At 52.9% G+C, this 26,086-nt stretch overlaps 2 protein-coding genes across 3 annotated transcripts in view; both read right to left on the reverse strand.

Moving 5' to 3' along the window:
• The window catches only part of TNFRSF13B (TNF receptor superfamily member 13B), a gene marked incomplete at its 5' end in the record, with an annotated part of 143,367 nt that extends 125,968 nt beyond the window's left edge, over positions 1-17,399 (reverse strand). The window contains one exon of the mRNA XM_084763756.1: positions 17,310-17,399. Coding sequence (XP_084619882.1) covers positions 17,310-17,399 — 90 coding nt within the window. The remainder of the gene's footprint in view (positions 1-17,309) is intronic.
• The window catches only part of KCNJ12 (potassium inwardly rectifying channel subfamily J member 12), a 48,632-nt gene extending 31,192 nt beyond the window's left edge, over positions 1-17,440 (reverse strand). The window contains exon 1 of one of the 2 annotated variants that reach the window (XM_084763748.1): positions 17,310-17,440. The gene's annotated coding sequence lies outside the window, so the exon portion shown is untranslated. Of the gene's footprint in view, positions 1-7,594; positions 7,731-17,309 lie in introns of those variants that run through there. The other variant, XM_084763749.1, reaches the window with a different exon arrangement.
• Between the last annotated feature and the right edge of the window lie 8,646 nt (positions 17,441-26,086).

Below are 26,086 nucleotides of genomic sequence, written 5' to 3' on the forward strand. Positions count from 1 at the left end.
TCACAGAGCAACAGTCACCTCGTCTGTAAATCACTTAACTGTGTCTTTAAAGGCTGAGGTAGCCATGAGGACTAACCATTGTGTGCAGTGTTCAGAGACAGAGCATGTAGCACGCTTTGAAGGTCAACCCTGGAACTCCCCAGCTGTGTTATCTTAGGGTTCCAGGTGCCCCTCTTTGAGCCTGTCTCCCTGGCATCTGCTGAAGGTATCTCCTGAGCTCTGACCGACAAGCAGTCTGAATTTTGCAGCCCACATCAGGGCAGTGGGCACCTCTGAGTAACAGCCCCTGCCTACCTCACCCAGGGTTCTACAAGCTAGGCCTGGCAGAGGCCCAGACACAACAGTTGGCATCTGGGGCTGCCTACTTAGGCCCACCGCCTCACTGTTCCTGTGCCACACAGTAAGAGAGGGCAGCGCACACTCTGGAGATGGCCCTTACCCACGCCATGGAGAGGGTCCAACCACTCCCCAGCCTACACCAAACCCTAAATGCTCTCCCACTCTGGGCCAGTTCACAACCTCTGCTCCAAGCTCTGCCGCTTGGTCATGGTAAGATCTCAGGCAGGTCACTGTACTTCTCTTAACTCCCCTTCCCCCACTCGAAACAAGCCAGAACTGGGCATGACTGTAGTGAGGACCACCAGGTCCATATGGAGTCTATAGTGTTGAGCCTGGCCTAGAGACGTATCTCCATCTTTATCCCAAATGCCATCATTTCTGCCTACACACATACTGCTGCAGGCCTAACGGGATGCAAAAAGTTTCCCAAAAAAACCCCAGATGGACATTTTCTGGCAACTCCCCCTTGACAACACAAGCTCTTGTAGCAGACACCTCCTGCTCTTGCAGGGCCATCCCTCCCAGAATACCCACAGCCTGCCCAAGATCTTCACCTTCCCACCCCTAGCTCCCAGCTGAGCTGCTGGTGTTGACTCCTCTGCGGACTTCTTAGTCACCCACAAAGTGAGGGCACAGCAGGGCTCCCTGAAGGCTTGCAAAGCAATAATCCAGAGCCTTGTCCCCAGATTTCCACCCCACCCCCCAACTCATTGAAGCCTTATAAAAAGCAGTATGAATGAGCTGGACAGTGGTGGCGCACGCCTTTAATTCCAGCACTCGTGAGGCAGAGGCAAGGAGATCTCTGTGAGTTCGAGGTCAGCCCAGTCTACAGAGTGAATTCCAGGACAGCCAAAGCTGTTACACTGAGAAACCCAGCCCCAAAAAAACCAAAAGAAATAAGAAAGGAAGGAAGAAAGAAAGAGAAGAAAAAGGAAGAAAGAAAAAGAGTAGTGTGAGGCAGACATTGTACTTTTACAGACAAGGAAACCAGGTTACAGGGAACCAGCCTGCAGATATTGGAGATCCAGGGTACACTACAGCATAGAGCTCAGCCCCTTCTCTACACAACACAGTAAGAAGGGGCAGCAAACACCATCACTAGACACTAGCAGTGCCAACACTGACAATAGCCACCCTTGCCTCTGAGCTTGAAGAAACCACACTGGAGGGACCATAGGCTTAAATGAAGCTCTAGAACATTCCCAAAGGCCACATTGCTCAAAATGGGAATGTAGACAGACCCAGAAACTAAACTGTACCTCTGCTACTGTGGCCTCATCTGAAGTGAGCGCTGAAGAAATCGGTGCTTCAGGCCCAGTGCCTTGAGCAGAGCAATACTCAGGAGTCAATTGTAAAATAACAAGGTGGCGGCCCCCGCAGCCTGTGTCCACCAGATCCCACCGCACCCCCCAAGGCACTATAGGACTTGAGCCAGGCCGGTGCTGGATCCATAAGAAAAACATGGGAGCAAAGGGAAGAACTTGAACAAAGAAGGAGCCACTGAGGCTATGAAAGTGGGAAGGGGTCCATGGAAAAAGAAGTCCTACTCAGGAGGAGAGGCATAGGAAAAATAAAAAAAGGCCATCTTCAAGACAGGCCACTTTCAGGGAGATGCCAAGGGCAGACAGATCTAAGCAAGGCCAGTCCTGAGGTGTAGTAAACCATGGGGACAATTTGTGGGCCCTGAGCCTGGGTCTGAGGTCTGAATCCTCCAACCCTGGCTCAAGAGTGCATCAGAGGCCTTGGGGGGGGGAGGGGAAATCTTAAGCTTCTGTGAGCCTGTGGCCTCATAGGGATTAGAACAGAGTCCTAGTGTCTTGCAGGGTTGGCTCACACAAACCTGTAGAGTAGTGGTCCTCAACCTTCCTAATGCTGTGGTCATTTAATACAGTTTCCTAGGGTGGTAGGGACCCCCGGCCATAACAGTATTTTCATTGCTACTTCATAACTGTATCTGGACATTGCAATGAATTGTAATGTAAATATTGTGTTTTCTGATGGTCTTTTTTTGGGCGGTGGGAGGGGTGTCTTTCTTTGGTTGTTCTGAGACAGGGTTTCTCTGTGTAACCTTGGCTGTCCTAGAACTTGCTCTGTAGAGCATTCTAGCCCGGAATTCATACAGATCTGCCTATTTCTGCCTCCCAAGTGCTGGAATTAAAGGTCTGGGTCTACCATCCTGTTCTGTCTTTGGATGGTCTTAGGACCCTTGTGAAAGGGTCATTAGACACCAACCCATCTCCCAAAAGGGATCACAACCCACAGGTTGAGAATTGATGTTCTAGATAGTGCAAGCTTCCACTCCGTAGGCTTTCTGAGCCAAGAGGACCAGGTATAGCTGGTGCTGAGGTGAGCCAGAAAACCTGGCCACTAGGGACAGGAGGTGCAGACTTGCAGAGAAGATTCAAGAGACTCTAGAGACATGTGGTCTTGGGGTGATAGCCTGGTCTCAGAGGAACAGTTCTGTCCAAGTAGTGGGCTACCCTGGTGGGGCAGAGGTTATATAGGGTCAAAAAGCGAGGGGACTGGTGTCCCACTGGGACCCTTGTGCCTTAGAGTCATCCACAGTGTCCACACTGCCTTCTCTCCCTGCAGCTGTGCAGACAGGGCCCCACCCTCCCAGCCTACTGCGTTCAGATGCACCGAAGTCTGTCGCAGCACTCACCCTACCAAAGCCCGCATCACCATCAGGCCCTCTACCTCTGTCCGTTTACATCTTCGCACATTACACAGTGTCTATCGTGTAGGGAGCCTGGCTCTGTCTACACAGCCTAGCGAAGCCCCCCCCCCCCTCCTCCAAGCTCGCTGACCTAGGATCCCCTGTTTGAGGCTGCTGGGCTGTAAAGAAGGCATGGCTCTGTGGCTAACCTTCCACCCCACATTTGCACCACCCCCCCCCCCGGGGCTGAGGAGAGAGACAGGTGGCTTGAAATCCCTCCAGAGCCAGCCTCTCGCAGTGCCCTGAGGGAGGAGGCTCCTTCCAGTCTTCATGCCTAACCGGATGGAAGAGGGTAAGGACCGGCCATGCTATACTACCCCTCAAAACAGCTGCAGCTGAAGGTGGAGCCCAGAGAGAAAAGCCCTGTGGGGCATCTGTCCATCTGTCATTTCCTTGGCATCCCATTACAACAGCCAGACCAGCCTTCCCTGCGGAGCCCAGGCCATTGGAGCTGGCACTACCCGGTGCACACATGCGAAGATGATGACCCAGTCTACAAACCCATCAGAGAATGGCCCTCCTGCTCTGTCCCTGCTTTGCCCTTACAGGTCCAGCATCAACCACTTCTGTCCCCCGCCCTGCTCTCTTCTCTCAGACATCCTTTGGCTCGTTCCCAGATTTAATGGTCTCTGCTCATGTGGAGTCTGTGGCCATTAGCCCCTTGACACACAAGTTCCACGGAACAGGACTGTGTGCCATCCAGTGTCCTGGGGTCATAGGCTCTCAATAGTCATCCCCGAAAAGACATGTTCCTAACAAGTCTACATAGAGTCCAGTAGCAAAAGAGAACCCTGGATATAGCAATGAATTTAGACAACCAAAGGGGACATGGCCCTGAAGACAAGAGAGTGATAATCCGTCTATAGGCAAGGGCTAAGAACAGAAAACGGGCAGCTGTCGCATAGGCAAGCGAGTTCTCTTTTTATTTTTCTCAGAAAATCAAACCATCCACAAAGTCTAATGCTTTATTGGGGAGTCTTGGGCCCAGGACCTAGAAGGTGGGGGACAGGTACCAGGGACTAGATTAGAAATGAGTGACACGGCCAGGCGGTGGTGGTTCACACCTTTGATCCTAGCACTTGGGAGGCAGAGGCAAGCAGATCGCTTTGAGTTCGAGGCCAGCCTGGTCTACAAAAGCGAGTCCAGGACAGCCAAGGCTACACAGAGAAATCCTGTCTCGAAAAAGCAAAACAAAAACAAAAACAAACGAAAGAAAGAAAGAAAGAAAGAAAGAAAGAAAGAAAGAAAGAAAGAAATGAGTGACAGGTTCAGTAATGAGTTGGTGAGATGAGGCCTCAGGCTGGGTCATGACACACGCAGAAGTTTGTATGGCTGGCCACCTGCCCCTGCCCCTTAACACACTACAGCTGCTTAGGGGCTTTGGTTTTGTTGTTGTTTTGTTTGTTTGTTTTTTGAGACAGGGTTTCTCTGTGTCGCCTTGGCTGTCCTGGATTTGCTTTGTAGACCAGGCTGGCCTCGAACTCAAAGAGATCCGCTTGCCTCTGCCTCCACACAGCTGGGATTAAAGGTGTGTGCCACCACGTCCAGCCATGTATCCTTTAACTCTTACTCTGCACAAGTCTCAGGGGACTTGGGTAGCAGTCAGTAAGAATTTCTTTGCCTAGAGCCCGGGGATAGTTCTCAAAAGTACTCTAAGGGCCTTTCTGGGCTAGACTCTTCTTCCTTTGGAATCCAGGACCCAGAGATGCTCACCTGGGAGCCTTTTGAGTTCAGTACCACTCTCTCAAAGGCTTCACTGGGTCATAGGAGTCTGTGGATACAGGACCCAGGAGGATCCTTAAAGCCAAACAGAGGGATGGATGGATAGGTGGTTGGAAGAATGGATGCGGGTCGGGGGTGAAGGTGGGTGGATGGATGCGGGTAAGGGGTGAAGGTGGGTGGATGGGTGGATGCGGGTCGGGGGTGAAGGTGGGTGGGTGGATGGGTGGTGGATGGATGGAGGTAGGGGTGCATGTGGGTGGATGGGAGTAGGGGATGAAGGTGGATAGACAGGTGGATGGATAGAGGGGTGTCTGGATGAGAGGATGGATGGATGGATGGATGGATGGCAGCAACAACTCAGTTATCTCCTAAGTGCCATATTCTTAAACTGTAGATTGTAACTCCATATGGTAACTCAATGTAAGGTCACAAAAAAATAAAAAATAAAAATAAAAAATGGCAACAGGAAGTTGTTTTTTTTTTTTTAACATTCAATGATCAAAACTCAATTCAAAGTCAGTGTGTCATGACCCAGGTGTTCCGGGCAATGCTTTCCCATATTGCATTGCACAACTTCACTGCAGCCTTGGTTCTGAACACCTCATGCCCACTCGGCACTGAGCCATGCAGCACCAACAAACACTACCCGAAACACCTTGGCTCAGATGTATGTTATGAACCGCAGTGTTTTTAATGCATACACGGTGTTCTGCTCCTACAGAAACACAATGGTAAGCCAGGACTTTTAATATTTTCTTACTATATTTCTCAGCATATAATTAGCATATCTTTGGATTATATGGTGGTTTGAATGATAAATGCCCCCCCCACCCTGTAGGTTCATGTTTGAACACTTAGTCTCAGTTTGGAGAGGCTGTGAAACCTTTAGTTGGTGGAGCCTTGCTGGAGGGCGAACACTATTGGGGACGGGCTTGTGAGGCTTACTTCCTGTTCACTCTCTCAGCTTCCTGCTCTACTGCCACGATGTGCCTTCCTTACCGCTGTGGACTGTATCCCTCTAAAAATGGAAGCTAAAACAAACTCTTTCTTCCTTAAGCTGCTTTTGGTCACGGCATTTTACCACAGGAACAAGGAGCTAACTAATATAGATTGTACTGTGTTAGAATGTTTGATTTTAAAAAGTCACCACCAGGCAGGGCTCTGGAGATGGTTCAGCAGCAAAGGAGCGCTTGCTACTTTTATAGAGAACCTGGGTTCAGGTCCCAGCCCCCAAACGGCAGGTTATGACTGTCTGTAACTTCAGTTCCCAGGGATTTGATGCCCTCTTCCGACCTCCAAGGATACCAAGCGTACATGTATGTGGTGCAAATACATACATGCAGACAAAACATTCACACACGTGATGTGAAATAAAAATAAGTGAATCTTTTTTTTTTTTAAGTTGTTGCCAGTCATGGTGGTGCACACCTTTAATCTCTGTACTCAGGAGGTAGAGCCAGATGGACCTCTGTGAGTTGAAAGCTGGCCTGGTCTATTGTGAGTTCCAGGCCAGTCGGGGCTACACAATGAGACCCTGTTTCAAATAAAATGCTGTTTGAATTTTATTTTTTAAAAAGTCAAATGAATTTTGGCTTGAGATCACAGCAGAACTTTCAACCGTGCCTGAAATGACCCTAAACATAGTCATGCCATTTTGCACCGTGTATTTATGCAAAAAGGCATTCTCGCCATTGACAGTCATAAAATCAAAATACCCATCAACTGAAAAACGCTGAAGAAAGTCTATGACCTAGAGTATCCAATAACCAGCTAGAGCTTAATTATTTATGTAAAAACAACTATGCCCATCTCATTAGTATGCAAATTTGTTTTCATCTTTACTGAATGATGAAGCTACACATAAAGATTTGCTTTAAAATAAATTGCTTTATGATTTACTACCAGTAAATGTTTAATTAACCTATCTTATATACCTCTATACCTAGGGTCACATAAAAATTTCTTGGAGCCGGGCATGGTGGCACATGCCTTTAATCCCAGCACTCGGGAGGTAGAGGCAGGCAATCGCTGTGAGTTCAAGGCCAGCCTGGTCTACAGAGTGAGTCCAAGACAGCCAAGGCTACACAGAGAAACCCTGTGTCGAAAAACGGAAAAAAAAAATGTATTGGGTAAAAGCGATCACAAGCGGACGGTTTAAAGAAACCCTGCCTTATAAGCAGTGACACTTCCACCGTGACACACCATGGCATCCCAAGGCACCATATCATTATCTGTAAACAAATTCTTGAAAAGTCTGCTGTGCCCACCTTCCACACCCACTGAGTCTGGAGAACAGCAGTGAAGGCCAAGTGGCTCCCAGGACATGGCGCATTTGGAGACATCAGTGTCAGCACTTTGAGAATTTGCATATGCCCTTGACCTCAACCATGGCCCTGGCCCCAGGATCCCAGCCCAAAAGGGCCCAAGAGATAGACTGTCTGTCCTCCAACCTGGTCCAGAGCAAGGACAAAGCTGACTGGACCAGCCCACATTCAGAAATTTAACCCACAGGTGGACGGGAAGCCTCAGATCCCTCAGTCAGAGTATGACCCCTGATGGCATCTCCTCTCCTTGAGGCCTCAGTGTCCCTACCTGGGAAGTGGTCCTCCACCATCTAGAATCCTAAAACAGCTTTGAGGTGTGGCCAGGCAGGCACTCCTCCGGAACAATCAGTGTGAAAGGGAGACTTTGCCCTATTTTTCAGCGTACGGAAGTGAGGGTTAGAAAGATGACACCGCTAGCTTCAAGTCACACAGGCCCCCACATAAATCTGGGCCAATCCAGCTTATGGTGCTTATGGCCGGCACTACTACTCACAGTCAAGCGTGATTCTCAGACACCCTGGGAGAAGATCTTAGGCCGGGCACCTCCCACCAACCCATAGCATCCTTCAGGCTTCTCTTCAGACACTGAGGCTTCTCCTTCATGGTTTGGGGGTGTTGATTGACATCTGGATTGGCCACCTGCCTCCCCGGCCTCATCCGCGCCTGTCCAGGACACTGAGAATTAAATGAGATAATGTCTGGAAGGCACTGCACCAGCAGATCTGGTAACAGTCATTTCATTATTATCTTTAGAAGCCAAATCTCAGGGAGGTGTCATACCACTTCTCAGGAAACACTGGCACCGTGTGTCAGGCCAACACCCCCCCCCCCAGATATCCTGATACTAGCCTGGATCACGGGGAAGGACCAAAGACACCGGCATCATCGGTTCCGTACATCTATGCATGGACATGTCTGGTGGCAAACAAGGGAAAGGCTTGGGCCGTGGGTCCAGTGACAGTGAGCTTTTGGGGAAACCCAGATGCTATGGATACCACACACTTGAGTTCTGGGCACACAGACTAGAGGAGACAGGCTGGTCACCGCACAACCTCACTGCACCTTGGTTTTGGAACCTGCAAAGGAGTGAGATAGAAGGAAGATCTGGAAGACACCCTCCCCAAAGGAGCTGAGGTCTGGACACGAGCTACAGGAAGATGCCAGCCTGGACCATGTCCCACGTCTAAAGCAAGGAAAAAGAAAGTCCTTGCTGTCAAAAGCTGTGTTGTCAAATAGGGCATCCGGTGGCTTGGCATGCACAAGCTCCACCGAGGTGTCCCTAAGCTAGTGTGATACCATGGAGGTGGCCCTAAGCTAGTGTGATACCATGGAGGTGGCCCTAAGCTAGTGTGATGCTCTGCTGAGGTGGCCCTAAGCTAGTGTGATACCATGGAGGGCCTTCAAAGTTACAGAGACCTACTCCCTTTAAGCTAGCCGAGCCATTCCCAGAACCTGCTATTTAGAAAGCAGTGACAGTTAGGGTTGGATGGAAGATCTAGGAGTTAACACATCAGAAGGAGCCAGTTAGCCAAGCACAAACTCAGTCTCTGGCCTGAAATACCAGGCAAACCTCAAAACCATCTTGACATAGAAAGTAACATCTCCTACATCCTTCCATGTGCCTGAGCTATGTGTGAACTCAGATTGCTCAAAAACAGCCCAGAAAGAGAGGGCCACTACCGTCTCCATGCCTCAGAGGGAAGACTGGACACAGGGGCAAGGCCATGTATCTTATGGGCTGATCTACCATGTTGGCCAGGATTTTTTTCTGTTTTAAGAATTTACTTTTCTGGTGCCAGAGGTACAGATCAGTGACAAGAGGATTTGTCTACCATGCATGATGCCTTAGATTCCATCCTCAGGTAAGCAGGGGTGGGGGGAGAATTCAAGTGACAAAGAATATTCAATATCACAAAAACTTAGGTTGCACAAAATTATTAACGATAATGTATTCGTATCCAGACCCTGTATATAAGTTACCGATGAAACAAACACACATGGATTTTGTGTGTAGACTTGAGACCCCTCCCCCCCCTCAAGATATCCCATCACATATATTCCAAAATCTGAAAAACAATTCTGAAATTCAATGTGGGTTGAATCTCAGCATTCTGGATAAGAGGCTCAGCCTCTTATCCTGTTTCAACCCCCAACACAGCAGCACCCCAACCAATAGGGGGTCTTATGCTCCCTGCTGTTTTTGTTACCACTTCTGACTTCTCCTGGGCCTCACAGACTGTGTCCACACATCCTGCCCCAGACAGAAGCATGGGTATGTGGCCGCGGCTGCCTTCTTTGTTCTAATGTTCCCATTTTATAGAGGCAGACTCTGGGGCACAGGTTCATGCAAAGACTTCTAGAACTCCTGGTCGCCATCACCCCCATCCCCCAAATCTATTGCCAGTCAACCTGTACGTATTTAAGGAGTTTGTGCCCAGCTGCAGCTGGGCCAAAGGCTAGCAAGAGGCATCTGGGTCAGAAGAGGACAGAGCCTGGTACTGTGGGTCTGGGCATTTGCTACAAGATTAAGCGCAGGATCCTAACTGCTTAAGCCTGCCCTGGCTGGGCCCAGTTCAGTTCACATCCAGCAAAGCAAAGAGAGGAGATGGCAGGTACCTTCTGTCACACAGATCTGGGGGTCTGGGCCACCGTAGGGCTACCACAGGGGTGCCTGGTGACACTCCTAGCGGGTCCTCACGTTTCCTAGGGCCCAGGGAAAGGCCTGGCTGCTTTTATCAAACAGGTGTTGCTGACAGCTTGAGAGCCAGCAGGTGAGGAGTTGGCATGGCCAAACCTCCGGCTGCACGATGGAAGGGGTAAGAGAGGAGAGGAAGCCGCCCTGCCCTGCCCTGACCACAGAGCCAAGTACAAAGGGCAGGGAAGGATGATGTCTTGAGAGAAGGGAAGCGCGGGTGCCCATTTCACAAAAGGGAAAACTGAGGCTTGAAGCAGAAGCCCATTCTCGCTCACTGTCGCCTCTCCTGGAACCAGGGCACCCTCCAATTTCTAAACAGGGTCTCCCTTCCCTTCAAAGCAGGATTCAGGAATGGCAGAGGGCCAAGCAAGCGGTGAGCACCCACCCAGAGGCAGCGTTCACAGTAGCTGCCCCAGGCAGAAGACTAAGCCTGTCTGAAGACCATGATGGGCCCAGTGGCTCAGCCTCTGGTCAACAAAAGGGCAGACAGTGAAGCAGGCACACACACACACACACACACACACACACACACACACACAAAACTGCCTCAGGAAAAAGCAGTGGACGCTTCTCCCTTTAGGTCCAAACAAGTCGCCCTAAATCCCACAGCACTGGCAGATTAAATCTCACACAGGTTAGGGGGCTGGATGGCTAGAAATCAGCTGAAGTACCAGGGGGGGATGAAAACACAGCCCCCAGGCACCCCACTCCCCCCAACACACACACACACACACACACATACACACACACACACACACACATGCTCTTTGAGCCTGAATTCTGAGAATCTAGAAGGCCTGAACTCCCTGGGATCCCAGAAAGAGGTCTCCAGCAAGGACCTAGAACCTCTCTTGGAGCTAAGCTGCTCCAATTCTGCAATTTCAGGTTCCCTGCCTCAGACCGGTAAAACTTCACAAAGAACCCATGATGTGTGAACTCAATGGCTCTGCAAGTTCAAAGGCTCCACAACCAGAGCCCACAGACTCTGGTGACTCAGCCCTCATCTTGGAGACAGGAATGGAGCCCTGAGCCCAGTGAGCACTGGGCACCACATGGCCAGGATCCTGAATCGGGGGGGGGGGCAGGGGGGGCGATGGGAAGCACAGGTGGGGGGCAGGGAGGGAGGAGGCAGAGAGAGAGAACAGCTACATTTACACAGGCGCAGAGGAAGACAGCCATCCAGAGAGCAAGAAGCGCTTGGTGAGGAGAGAGGGCAGGCCTGAGAAGAGAGTCATTTTCTACTCTTACTATTTAATTGTACCGTGCAACATTCCCATAATTAAAGACTGTAATAATTAACAAAGGAATATGACCAAGTCCATGACTCCTCCTTTGCTTGTCTATTTTATCTTCCCCAACCCGGAGAGATATCAGCCCTGTGGGGGGCCTCCTGCAAAGGGAGGGCTTGTGAGCATTTATGGCCCCAGCCCTCCCAGCACACGGCATAGCACGTGCGTGTGCCCAAAGCTATTTGTTGAAAGTATAAACGATGCTAAAATTTGACATCCTCGGGGCCTGCGTCATAGCACTTGACAAGTCAAGACCTCTAGGATTCTCTGAGAAGGGAAAGATTGGAAGAGAAGGAAAAGAAATGCCCAGCGCTGGGCCAGAGAGTAGCAAATATGAAAGAGGGGGGCTGGGGGTCACCTCCATGACCTGCAGGTGACCAGGTCACCCTGAGGTTGCTCCAGCCCGCCTAAATCCATCTCTACCAAGTTGAAATGGAACCTCCCCCTCCTGCTGGAGACTCTAGAGCTTCAGGGCCACCCCCCCTCCCCCCAACAATGCCTTCCATGTGACCTCACCAGGCCATACCAAGCCCCCACAGGCTTCCACATCCTCTCACAGGCCTGAGTGGAAGGCTGGCCTTGGCCTGGAACCAGGAGCCCAGAGGCAGAGGTCGGGGCAAGTGTGGGGGGGGGGGGTGATGCGGCTGCTGCCACCCAGAACGCCAGCTGCTGGCAGAGATTTATTTTTGCTTTAAGTGCTGAAGAATTGCAGGGCTGGAGCAGCCAGCTTAGGGGGGCCTAAGCTGCAGCTGGAAGGAGGAGGAGGTAGGCAGGGGTGAGGGCATGCCTCTGGCCTGGACCCCAATAGCGTCTCTAGACCTCTTGACTGTCCTCTCAGACTCACCAGCCCACAGCTTCTATTGACTTCATGCCCCCCCCACCCCACACCACACCAAGTCTCCACACAGATAAAAAGGGGCCATGGAGGGCAGAGATACCAAACTCATCTCTAAAGGGCTATGAGACCCTTGGGAGACCCACTCCCACAGTGTGGGTGCCACGTCACCCCTATCAGCATGCTTCCAACCCCCAGGGTGAAACCAAAGAGAACTACCCAAGACGCCAATTCAACCTTGACTTGGTCTCTCCTTTGTCTCCAGGTGGGCCGATAGGACCCCAAGCCGCATCTACTCAATCACACACACACACACACACACACACACACACACACACAAAAGGTGCAAGCTTGGCTTTTTCAGAAGCCAGAGGGATATCCAGGACAGAAGGGAAAGGCCACACACTGACCACAAGAAAACATCATGTTTTCTTCACAGCAGAAGCCACTCCTAAGCTGATGACTGCACATCTGAAAAACTAGAAGATATATAAAACAGGGAGGTCAAGTTCAAGAGACTGGAATGGAAAAGTAAGATACAGGGCCCCAAAATGAGTGGCCAGTGGGAGTCAGCTTGCCTCATGCCACCTCTCAAGGCCAGGCTGGATAAGAAGGCGGGGAGCAAGACCCACCACCACCCAGGAGAATGGCAAGGAGCCAAAAGTCACCTCCATGCTGGCCTCAGTGCGCTCACACTTACGATGAGACTCACTAACTACCCCCATGCCGCTGGGGGTGAGGGTATCCTGAGCTGGGGGCAGCCAGGTTGGGACAGTGGGAACAGAAAGGCTCCAGCCAGACCGGGTCCAGACTCTCTACTCTTCCTACTCAGCCACCGGACGTCAAGGCAAAGGCTCAGAGCACAACTCTGCCTCCCAGCTCAGCCTCAACAAGCTCCACAGCTTGGGAATTATGCTGGTACCACCCGAGGCTCTGTATCCTCACCTGCGGATGGACCACAGTTGCCACTACAAGATAAGCGCAGCATGGCAAGCGGCGCACAGCTGAGACCACACACCCACCCGCTGGACGTACTGAGCGCCTGCTGTCCACTGACTATTGCCGCAGGCCCCAGGGGCACAGCTGTGGGACAGCAGGACCAAACCCCTGAACTCAAAGTTATAGGCCAAGACAATAAAGGATAAAGAAGACAGAAAAATAAAACCCTGGGGCGGGGGGGGGGGGGGGTAGGGAGGTGGGGGGGCAGATGGCACTGAGTTCTACAGAGAGGAAGCAGTAGTGTGGAGGGAGGAGCCTGGCTTTGCGGCTATGAGGAATGGGGGCGGTGCTAAAGGGAAGAAGATGGCATTTGGGCAGAGCATGAAGGTGGAAAGGAAGGGGTCAGGTACCCTGTCTGGGAAGGAGTGGTCCAGCTAGGGGGGATGGTACCTCATAAGCCCCCATGTAGGACAGGAGTGATGTATTGAAAGGATAGCAAGCGGAGAAGCAAAAGTAAAAAATTGGAACTACTAAAGTGCTGCCACCCAGAGCAGGTCACACACACAGTAAGGACCCAAGCAACAATAGCCTGCCACTCCACACCTTTTACTGTTTAACCTCTAGCCATCCTCCAAGTGTGAGCTCTTCCAAAAGACCAGGCCACAGACAAAAAATAGACAGGAACCTTTCAGCTGCCCAAAGCCCGAAGGGGCTACTACAGGGCTTCCAAGCCAGACTCACAAGGCTGTGCCCACCATCAGGAAGCAGCTGGTAGCCAGCGAGAGCAAAGCTGCTCTTGGGGGCAGCTGAGAAAAGCATTCCTATGCCTGTTGGCCAGGCTCCCAGAGCCATGTCTGCTACTATAGGCCTGAAGAGCGCAGGGCCAGGGTCTCCAAGGTCCCTACGGCCTCGCATTCCCTCTGTAGTTGTCACCTCAGCAGTAAAGCAGGGAAACTCACTGTGGGTGAGCATGGGCACAGAGAAGAGCCCAGAGTAGGAGGCCAGCATCTGAGGCCGCTTCCATGGAAACCCACTTCCCTCTAACCAGTTTCCCTTGTGGCCAGAGGAAGGCTAGGCTACCATGATACTCCCAAGGCCTGGGCACCAAACGCTCACAGCTGTCCTGCATGGGGTCCCCTCTGAACACCCCCAGCTTTGCTGAACCTGCAATACTCTTAAAGGCATGTTCAAAGGCTGTCTTCCCCCTTGTCTATCCTCCGTATCCCAGGACTTTCTAGGCTTCATCCCCAGAAACAAGGCCAGGAGAAGCATCTGTGGGTCCACCAACCTCCCTAGCACTCCATGTGCCCTCAAGCCAACTCTTCCCTACGCAATGAAACCTACCTATTAAGCAGTCACTTACTGTTTGTTTCTGTACGCTGGACACTCCAGACCCCCCACCCACCATAGCTCATGCTGCATCACAAGACGACTGCTGCTGAGGCCTCAGGGAACATCTCTGGAACACTAATTACATGCCAAGGCCTCATCGGGTCCCCAAAAAAGCAGCTTCCTGGCATCTAGGAAGCCAGGCCCTAGGGCTTGGTGGAAACTGCCTGGGGGGTGGAGGGCGGCCCAGCACACAAATGCCCTTAACAAATGTGTCAACCTGTCCCCGAGAGAGCCCTAGGCTCAGGGTCAGAAACACACAGGCTACACAGAAGCGCCAATGCCTCCTGGCCTCCACTCCCAGCCATATAACTGAGCCAATATGGCCTTCTGTACTGGCGGGCCATTAACAAATTAAATTAGCTGGCCCAACTCTGGGCCCTCAGCTCCTCCTGGGGTCAGTTCCTCTGGAAAAGCCCCTTCATCACCACAGCTCCTCTGAAGCAGTGGGTGGTCCTGCCTGAAGCCCCGTCCCAGGCAGCTGCCTCCTTTCTTGCTTTATCTACTGTCTTCACCTGCTGCCCGCCCACCTCACGCACTGCTCCCCAGCAACCCTCCCAAGAAGTGGGCTCAGCTTCTCCCTCCTGCTGTCCACGAGCAGGGCAGTTTGTCTGAGCCCCCTTGTCTGCCTCTCCTCCGTGTCAGTCCCTGGCAAGGCTCCAGTGACAGGCCACAGGGGAGGGGCAACTGTGTCCATGTGTCCATGTTTCACTCACAGCAAAACCCTGGCCAAGGCCAAGGGCCCACAGGGACCAGCTGCATCTGTTGCAGGAAGGGTCTTGCCCAGAGCAGGACTTAGGAGCCGTGAATTAAGAGTGACTACTGAGCAAGGCCCGCAGTGCACAAGCAGACCCTGACTCGGAGCTGGCAAGGACCACAGTGGGAGTGATGACGCAGTCACTTCCACCCTAGCTGTGTGCCAAGGCCTTTGGGTGCCGTGACTGGTTGTGCCAACTATGGCCCCAGGCACTGGAGGCCTGACTGAGCCAAAGGAAACTGTCTGCAGGCTGCACTGGCCCCAGTGTCGCAGAGCCTAGAGGTGCCACCATGACCAGGGTTGTTACTGTTATTGCTACCGTTGCTTGTTCACTGCTAGGGGGCCATCCAGTGCTACCTGGCCCTGCCTTGAGCAGAGAGGGGAGAGAAACAGAGTAGTTGTGGTAGGAAAGCCTTCTGTTTTGACCTAACATGTTGCATGGCTCTAGAGCACCTGCTGCAAACACCCCATGTCCACTGCCCTACCCACCCCCGCCAGCATAGCACAGCCTCTTAAAACTCCGTCCACTAGGCACACACCTACAGGGGGCCCTGCCTAGACGACTCACCCATCACCTCACTGTGCCCACCCAACCCAAGACCAAAGAGAACAATTGGGGGCTTGAAGTTCACACATGCCAGGCCTGCACTAACACTGCGTCTACACGGTGCTTCCTGTACATCTACAGCAGTGTCCCAAGGGAGAAGATGGTCCTGCTATGTTGTCTAGCACATCACAACTACCTACCTTGTCCCCAAGGATGTCTGAGTCTCTCCCTATTCCCACTATACTGAGGCGCATCACATGGGCCGTATGCTTACAGCTAATACATTTATCCTCCCAAGTGCTTCAGTATCTCCAGAGTCACCTGCCATGACAGAGAGCCTGCTGTCTCTTGACCAATTGGAGGGACCCCTTGAGCACAGAGGATGATTTTGCTGAGAAGTCTCTTAGGAGTCCCCCCCACAGGCCCTGAGGGGGGGCAGGGGCTCTCCTGGAAATACAGAGAAAGGGGTCTTCAAAGAGGAGCCTGGTATTCAGATTTGCCTTCCCTCCCTGACTGTCTCCTGTCACATGGGCAGATTTTGATGATGGAGGGGGGGTTTCAAATCAGCCACCTGGGGTAGTGCCAGGCTGGAGTCTAGTCAGGTGGGACAGCAGCCAGGGCAGATTTTTGCTCATCTCTCAGAGAGGGTATAAAGGCCAGGAGGCTAAGCCTTCTGGGTTCCCACCTCGGAGGAGGAGGCAGCTGATTTCAGTGGCATGTGGGCGCCTAGGCAATTCGGAGAGCCGGAGCCTTTTAGCCAGCGCTCAGGAGGCAGATATGAGGGCCAGAAAGTCTCCAGATCTTTACTGCTTCGGGCTTGGGTACAGGTAGTAAGAAAGAGACTAGAAAGAGCCAAGGACAATATTACACGCTGGGGATAGCCGGAAGGGCAGCCCCAATCCCACCAGGGCCGTGCTGTAGGGAGACAGAACCTCCCAGAACGGGAGGCCTTCACCGAAGTGACAGTCTCCAGTGAGCTCCTTTCCCAGCACCGGTTCTAAGGTATTCGCACGACATGTGCACAAACTGAGGCAGGACACTCTCAAGGGCCTCAGCAATCCAGCTCTCCTCCGAAGCTCCTTAGGAGCTCTCCATCCCAGCTGCCTCTTCCACAGGACACCAGGATAGACCTGTGCGCCCAGGAGAGACCTCTGTGGGTTTCTCAAGACCGACTTTAAAGAAGTAAAAATGTGCTCTGGACTTGCAGGCTAGCTGGATCATGAAGAACCACCTCCAGAGTATTTTTACTCCATTACACAGGCGGCGAGAAAGAAATGACTCCAAAGAATCCAGGTCTTAGCGGGGGGCGGGGGGGGCATTCTCGGGTCGCTTGTCAGGCCTGTGCACTCCCTCCGTACCCCATCCTGATCACAGGTCTCTCGGATAAGGTCACGCCTAGGACCGATGCCGCGCGCAAAAGTGGCTCCGCCCGCCGCCTTGCGAGCCCCCTCAATCCAGCCGGCCGAGGGGAAATCAAGAGCTCTTCAAAGTTTCCGAGAGTCTCCCCTCACAACAGACACACACCCCGGGACAGAGGTTAGCCTGGAGCAAAGTTCCCTGGTGGCTATATCCCGAAACATGGCAGGGGAAGAAAAGCTCGCTGTCAGCATTTCATCCGGTGGTTCACCACGAGAAAGGAGAAAAAAGGAACCGAAGGAGCTCTTCTGCCTCACCTTCCCTGTTGCTGCACAACCCGGGGCAGGCAGCTGCCTGTGGGCACCTGGGGCCGAGAGGGTGGGCCATGCGCCCGCTCTTACCTCCGTCAGTGGCCGGGGCGCGGCGCGTCCCGCGTCCTCCAAGCTCCGCGCGGCCGTTCCCGGTCCCGGCCACCGCTGCGCTGGCTGCATTGCCACCGTTGCTGCCGCCGCCTCAGCGCAGCCCCTGGGAGCGCTCCACGCCGAGGGGCGCGTCGCTCCCGGGCGCCGGGTGCCACCAGCCAGCCATGGGTCGGGAGCGCACGCCCAGACGGCGCCCCCCTAGCCGCTCGGCGCTCGCTCCGGGCTCGCTGCTGGCTTCTGTCGCTCAGTCCCGCGACTAGCGCCGCCGACCCACCCCCTCCCCCGCCGCAGTTATCTGATCCGGGGCAGGGCCGGGCGCGCTCCCCTTCGCCGGGTGTGGGTGTCCTGCACCTCCCAGCGGGCTTCGACCGCACAGGGCACCCTCCCCCGGCGACTGTTCCCAGGGAGGCGGTGGCAGCGCAGTCGCGGCGTGGCCAGGGAAAGACGAGGAACGAGGAATGGAGGGCGAGGAGGCGGCGGGAGGCAGAAGCTCTGCGCGCACCCAGCTCCGCGCCCCGCTGCCACAGTAGCCTAGCTCGGCAACTCCTCCAACTCTCCGCCAAAAGCACGCCCGCCCTGCGCCACGACGCCGCTGATCCCGCCCACCACCGCCCTGGCCTGGCCCAGTGGCCCCTCCTGGCCCCAGCTGCCCCCAACACGCACCAGCCACTTGCGCACTGGAGCGCGCGCGCGCGCGAACACATACGCGCGCACGCGCGTGGCACACACACCCATACACATACATACATACACATACACACACACACACACACACACACACACACACACACACACACACACACACACACACACACATCTTCCCAGGGACACGCGCGAGCACACACAGGTGCATGGTGAGCATAGACTACACACAGGCGAGGGAATCTGGACAAGCCGCACACAGCAGGATGCCAAAGCTCAGGCGTCACCTGCACAAGATGCATGTGATGAGGAGCGCAGTGGCTAAGGCACACAGGTGCAGTCCTAGTCACAAACGCCCATGTGGGGTGGAATCCGTCATCACATCCACACAGGCTGGCTTCTGAGCTCATGCATTCCCGTTGCACCCCAAGCACGGGGTCACAGGCACACCCCATCCTTTTTAATACCACATCTCTTCTGCCCATCTTGTGTTGTAGTTAGCTTTCTTCTCTCGCTTTCTCTGTGCTCCTCCTCCTCCTGGCCTTTCTGCTGATTCGATTCCGCGTGCCTCCCCTCCTCTTGCCCACTCTTGTCTGGAAGGCGCCCCTGCTACTCTGCTCTCCCAGTCTCCTGGAGCCTATTGTCTGAGCCTCCCATCTCTGCCTCCTGCAGGGCCTGGACCTTTCAGTCTGGCAGACAGATCAGCCTAGCTGGCCTCAGGGAAATCCCATTTTTTCCTGGGGTTGACCCCCACCCCAGCTCAACCCTAAGGCTGAAGAAACAGGTCAAGAAGGCAGGTCTATGGGCAGAACATAAGCTTCACAAAGCTCCCCGGCCCCTTGGTCTCCAGCTCCCCCATAATGTGAAATATAATTATGCATTTGAATAGCAGAGACACTAGATGCAGGCTCCTAGCCAAGAAGCACGGCTTTCTGGCCACCCAGATGCCCAGGCTCTGGCAGCTTCTCCAGAACTCTGCAGAACCCACCAGCCCAACTCTAGGGAGCCAACTCCTCATCCAGGACCTCAAAGGCCCCAGAAAACTCTCCCACCCCAAACTATGCTTATCCGACCTCTTTGACTGAGCAACCCTGCAAGCAAGGCACCTCAATACTTAGTGCCTGGATTCCCCATGGTCACATGGACATTATGGGGATCACTGGAACTGTGATAAAGGTTAAAGGAAATGAGTATACATACATACATACATACATACATACATACATACATACATACATACATACACACACACACACACAGCTGTTAACTGGGCAAAGGGGCTACATAAAACAGCTGGTGGGTCTTGGCTGCTCAATCTGTGCTGGCCTCTGTGCTAAGGACCTAGCTTGCCTTGTTCTGCTGTCATTATGACCCTCTGGAAGGTCACCTGCATGGACCCACTTTACTGATAAAGAAACTGAGGCACAGAGGGGGGTAGTTGCTTATCTAGTCACAGAGATATCGAGTGGTAGAGGGGAATCTCAGGATCAAATGTGTCCTTAAGATGGCCATGCCTCCCCGTCTAGCTACTGCGCAGGACTATAATAGGGAGGAAAATGGGTATCCCGAGGGACTCCATTCTCTGCCCACAAGCTTTTCTCTACCCTCTCAAGGAGAGCAGATCTGAGTCACACTCAGGGCAGGGCTCCACCACAGACACCCCTAAAGAGCTCATAGTATGCTGGTCAACAAGAAAAATGGGCAGAACAGTATGGGGTTCCATTGGATGTAGGATCTTGAACAGCTCCTGTAATGTGCTCAAGGGGCCCCCTAGAGTACAGCACACATGCATATATACAGGCCACTCGGCTGCTTATCTGGGCAAGGGCCTCAGAGGCCTGCGTAAAGCCAGGGGTAGGTGGTCTATCTCCCAAGCCTTGTTATCAGTCACATTTCATAGGTAGTCCACAGGTGACAGATAGGACAAGTGTCTTGTCCAAGGTCATCCAGCAAAAAGACCCACTGGAGAAATGGCCCTGATTCCCACAACTATTACACTCTAGACGTCACATCCCACTCTGCAGCTTATGAGCAGGGAGCAACTTCATTTCTTAAGCAAAATTGCATCTCTTTCTAGCATATGACGAGTCTTCTACCAGGCTCATGTTCACAGCCTCCCTACGGAGAGCACACCCATGCTTAAGATACGGTGACAGGGACAGACGGCAGCCACACAGGGCCCTCTCGTTAGCCAGGGCCCCAGATGTGGGCAGAGTAGGTCATGTCATGCCTAGGCCCAGGAAATGCATCCTGCCTCCCTCCAGAGTTGGGAGATGCTTTTACGATGTGCCCAGCCTCTGCACAACTGCTCCCCAGCACTGGGTCCATGGGCATATTTCTCACTGAAGTCCCATTGCCTTCTCTGTAAAACATGAATAGCCGTATGCACAGAAAAACAGTCCCTGCTTTGCATGGCGTGGAGATGACTTGTCCTGTCACATGCATACATTCCCGGGGACCTGGCTGGCTGTCCCTTAATCTGAGAGAATCCTCCCAGACAAGGCTATAGCTGGGGCCTGTCCATTCTCTCAGCCCCGTGCCTGTGTGTGCCCTTAGAGCCTCAGGCTGGGGCAGCCAGAGGAAGTTATCAGCTCATTTGGAAACTCTTCCTTGTCATGAGGACAGCAAGAGCATCAAAGCCATCCAGAGAAACACCCAGAAGGCTTGGGTATGCTGTCTCCATAGGTAACAGTCTCAAGCGTTGGCCTCCCTGCTCAGCAGCTGCCAGCAGTTCTGACAACCAAGTCCAACTGGAACAGTCCCTCCTCGGTGTCTTTGCTGGCTTGGCAGCACTTGGGGATCCACAGGAACACCTTCTCCAGGGAACCCACTTAGAATTTCTTCTGCCCATCCTAGATGTTGGTGTAGCCTCTGCCCTCCCGCCCTCCATCCTTTCCATTCTCCCTTCCAGACATACTGGCCAAGCCACTAGCCCAAGCCTGTCCTAGCCACCTGTTCTCTTTCCCAACAGAACTGTTGTTTCTCTCATTGCTTTTTCCTTCAGAGCATCACAGGACACCCCTGTGGTAGACCACCACTAGAACATTCCTTCTCCCCCTTGTTTTTCTTTGCCTCTTCCCCAGGTGCCTGGCTTCTTGTTCACCTCCCTGACTGTCACACCAGTTCCTGTCAGGGACAGGTTCCTGTGTGCAGACTGGGGCAGGCACCATGGGCAGTGCCTTCAGAATAGGAGTGGTGAAAACAGTGGAGAATCCCACTCAGGAACAGTTCTCCTGCTCAACCCAGTGCTCACAGACACATTCAGATCACCTGCATGGTCATAGGACAGGGTGTGTGTGTGTGTGTGTGTGTGTGTGTGTGTGTGTGTGTGTGTGTGTGTGTCGCCATCTGGGGAACAAGCCTGGCCTCCTGCTCCAATGCGCATCCTGCCTCTTATCAATACCCTGTCTAAGGAGTCAGAAAGAACTGTGCCCATGGGCATCAGGAGAAGCATTTGTGATAGGAACCATGGGCAGAAAGTCAAGAGGCACAAGGGGGCATTCTGCCTGAGCCCTGCCCACAGTTTAGGCAATCTGTCAAGTGGAAAGAGGCCTATCACTCAAGCTATGAGCCACAGAGCAGAGCCCAGGTCCTTAAACTGGCCTCTCTTTTCAGTACCAAGATATACATTGCTGACAACTATAATAGTGATGGTTGTAATGTCCAGTGCCAGCTGTGTGTCTGCCAGGCATCACACGGTAGAGTTAAACACCCGCCAATCTGCACTGACAGTAATAGGCAGGTACATCCCACCGCAGTTAGATGGTAGAATTCTAGCAAGGATGGGCACCTTGTCTCCAGGAGAGCTGTGGGGGGAGGCTGGGACCTCACATGCCATCACGTACACACATGCCCTTCCCCTGCGCAGGCTGCTGTGAACTTCTGGCCGAGCCAAAAGCATTGATTTGAGGCACAAACTTCAAGAACCATTACCACGCTGAGAATAGGACAGTGAGTTCACGGCCCCGCCCACCTGTCCGGAAGTAAACATTGATCAGTTGGCAGAGCTGGCAGCTGCTGCTTCCCTGTGCAGGGCTAGGCCCTACTCCTGCCCATTCTAAAACTCTGGCTGTTGATGTCCAAGACACGGCAGCCAGGGGGCTAGGCTGAAGGCCAGAACTCTGTATCATGCTCTAACCAAACTCACAGGCATCCAGAGGCAGGGGTTTCAAGGCTCTTTGCCCAGGCTGTGAAACTTTTAAGACTCGCCAGCCACACGTCTAAGTGCAGCCTTGGCGTAGGCCCCCCCTTCTGAGAGCCTTCATGGTGTCCTCTAGTCCCATCTCATACCCCCACCACCTGTTTCCTGTGAGCCTCAGCCACCAAGGGTCGTGGGCCAGCAGGGAGCACTACAGTGACTGGCTGAGGGACAGGCATGTGATCAAAGCCAACAAAAGAGAACCTATCCCGGGACTTTTGCCATATCGGTAGAGAAGATGAGGGTGCATGCATGCGTGTGCATGCGTGTGCGTGCGTGTGTGCATGCCTGTGTATTTCCCAGGGCTGCTCACTGGTAGCAGGGAGCTGCTGTGGACACTTGCCCCACCTGAAGTGACATGCACCTTGAAGCAAGCAGAGTTGAGATACCTAGAGGAACCTGATTGCAGACGGGTCTTTTGAGCCCCCACAGATCTACCCTTGGGCTTTTGAGTGTGAGCCAAAGCCCTGCTTTAATTTAAGAAGTGTTTGGGTATTCTCAAGAGGCTGTGGAAGCCATGGATTTGAAAAGAGCATAGAGGCTTCCAAGGGGCCCCTCCCACAACTCCTCCCTTTCCCTCCTCAGCCTCGTGTGAGGAGTGAGCGCAAAGTCACATGGGGTACAGTGGGGATCCGACTCTTCTCTCCCTTTTCCTCTCTTCCTCTAAAGGGACAAGCTTCCAGGCCTTCAGGCCCCAGGAGGACAGAAATAAAGGGCAATAAAGGGAGGGAGGGAGGGAAGTGGCTTCAGTCTCTCAGAGTTAAAAATAGCTTCCCGAGGAGGCCTCCTGCGGGTTAATCTGGCCAATTATCCAGCCCCTCTCCACCCCGTGGGCACTGCCTCCCCCTTGCTATCCTCCAGGTGGTCCCCACATGGGGCCATCATTCCAAGGACGTAGGCCTCTGCCCCATGTGCCCCGAGCCCCCTCCCCCAACCCCTGCAGCTGGACCCTGGCCCTCCTTCCTCAGCAGGAGTTCAAGAAAGCTAGAAGTCCCTCTGAAGAGTCTCCACAGGCCTGACCGACAGGGGTCTGTGTTCATCTTGACGTGAAGAGAGGACTGTGCAAACACTCCGCCTCCCTGAGAAAGGACAACAGGAGGCCGATTTGGGGCTGCTCTGGGTCCTGCTCGTGGTTAAGAAAAGCTACAAATGCATCTGCACGAGCAAACTGAAAATGGAGGGATTCGTAGACACAAGTGTTCGCGGTTACGGCCTGGGAGGGGACCCTGCCTCCCAAGGACTAGACTTAGTCTCACTTGACGGGAACCTATTGTACTGGTAGGGTTGCCGGGTAAGGTCTCCTTCTGTGGGCTCTGTTCAGTTAGGGGGATATAAGGCACATTGACACGTCCTATACTTCCGTGAACATCTCCAGAGCTGTTTGGTTTGACTTTGATATGGAAAGCATTGATTGCTTCAGCAAGTTTTACTGTTCAAGTGACTCTACTAGTGGAATAAAGGCCAATGATACAGTGATGAGGAAAGACAAATCTTGGCCGGGGGAGGAGGGCAGGTGGTGGGGGAAGGAGAGACAAAAAGACCGAAAGTAGCCTTGTGTCCTTGCCCTACAGCCCAGGATCAGTGTTAGGTTGCTATTTGGTCCATATTGAAACATTCCCTTTGGGACGGAGGAAGAAAGGCTCCTAAGATTAGCCAGGCTGAAGGAGTTTCTGGGGCTTTTAGAAAGCCACGAATTTCACAAGGCTCTTCCTTCTCAAGGGCCCTGCATAAGTGGGGACCAACCGCTGGAGAATGGAGATTTCTCTAAATGAAGCTCCCTGCAGAGGGATGTAGCTTTCATGCATCTAGCATCCATGCTGTGGGGTGGGGGTGGGGTGGGGTGGGGGTGCGGCTTTTAATGATACAGCCACCTTTGACTCATCCGTGCTCCTGGAGGTGACTCCCGATAAACTGATTCGCTAAGATGAATTTGGTGGGACTGATCTCACGTCTTCTGCTTAGGAGTCCTAGCCATTGTGAGCAGGGTTCTTTGTTCATCTCTCTCCAGGGAGCATCACACGACAGTGGATCTGGAGTAGGCGCTCGCGAGTGCTGTCTTAGCTGAGCACCTTGGAGTAGCTAGCTGGCTAGCTTTCTCATGGCCTTAGAAGTCTTAGCAAAGGGGAACAGGCTAGCTTTAACTGGCTGCTGCTCCCACTCCTGCAGGGACCCTCTCTCTGAAGGTGATTCTCTGTGTGGGAGACAGACTCAGGCTTCACGGACTAGAGCCAGCTCGGAGCCTCTGTGTGCTGAACTTGGGTGTGCCACAGGCTGTCCATCCGAGGGGCCACTGCTCTGTGATGGTCCTAGGGAACGGAGATCAACTGAGCTATCTTGAGCCCAGAAGGCATGGAGCTGCAAAGCTGCTGGGTCAGAGCTGACCTTACAGGACCCTAGCCCTTAGGTGTCAGTTGGCCACCAGAGGCCTAGTTCCAGGAGCCAATTGGGGATCCTATTTATAGGACCATCCTTGGCCTGCTCTACAGAGCAGACTAGGAAGGAAGGAGGTGGGATTTCAGAGCCTAAACCTCTACCGTCTTTTTTTTTTCTTCTTCTTCAAAACATTAGTTTCTTCAGCCATAGAATAGATGTGGTGCTCCCTGGGGTCCCTGCATCACTCCAGAATGCTACCTGGTGGTCCAGCATTTAGTCAGTTCTCTGAGTACTCACTAAGTAAATAAATAGACATCGCCAGGAGCCCAAGAGCCATCACACAGAAAGCCCCGGCTGATCAAGTGGCGCACAGCGGCAGGGCTGGTGAAGAGCCTCATCTGCTGCTCTCTAGTGACCCCACACGCCCTCGGGCCACAGCGTGTCCCTCTGCAGGAACCCACCGTCACAGAACTCTGAGAAACATCCCTCAACAACTCTCTTTATCCCCTCTGTCCTCCCTGCCTAGTTAAAGTCCCTCCTCTGGCAAACTCTTGTCCTGCCCTGTAAACTGGTTGCTTCCCATTCCCCCAAGTCCTGGGGCAGCTAGCTGTGCGGCCCCATCCTGTCTGTGGTGATTAATAAATACAACAATGTCCTGGATCTTACAGGAACTCCAGGGAGCCTGGGTCCACTCTCAAAGACGCCTTTGTCACACAACCTCTAGCCCAGGAGGCTTGCTGACTTTAGGGACACCCTTGAGGTCCCACCGTCCTTTTGCCCAGACTGCAACTGCTTTTCCTTTTGCCATCTTGAGTTTCCCCCCCACCCCCAAAGGACCATTGACGACCCCTGAAATAGAGGAAGCCTTCCCTCAAGTTAGCCCAGCCACAGTATGAGGGGGCCTGCAACCCATTAATCTGACTAAAGATGTGAATATAGAGGCATGGGACCTAGAGGGGACATGTCCCTCAGTGACCATGAAGAATTCAGCAGAGACCCTGTTAATGGATCAACTATGTCTTCTTTTTTCTTTCTTTCTTTCTTTTTTTTTTTTTTTTTTTTTTTTTTTTTGTGATGGACAGGGAGGGATGGCCTCTCAAGGAGCCCGGGCTAGCCTCAAATTTGTTGTGTAGATACACACAACTTTAAACTCATGATCTTTGTGCCTCCGTCTTCTAATTAAACATGCGTGAGTGATCAGCCATCCATTCCACTAGAAAGGTGTAGGCTCAGTCTCTGGAATCCAGAAGACTAGGGTTCAAATCCAAGCCCCGTCTTTCACAAGCTGTGTGACCTAAGACAACTCACCAAGCCTCTCTCTCTGTCCCAGTGCACCAGTGCCTGCCTCACAGAGCTATAGCGAGGGCCGCATGAAGGGGAAGCAGTTGGTCTGAGAGCTGGCACAGAGCAAGCCTCTGTAAACTCTAGGCACTGTTGTTCTGTCCCTGTCATTTGCTACATGTTAGGTTGCTGGCTGTTTCTTCCAGAAAGCTCTAGAGAGGGATGCAGGGCGGAACTTGGGTGCTTGCATTAGCATGGGGGT

The sequence above is a fragment of the Acomys minous genome (assembly GCF_964271855.1).
Source record: "Acomys minous genome assembly, chromosome: 16".
In the NCBI taxonomy this organism is placed as follows: Eukaryota; Metazoa; Chordata; class Mammalia; order Rodentia; family Muridae; genus Acomys; species Acomys minous.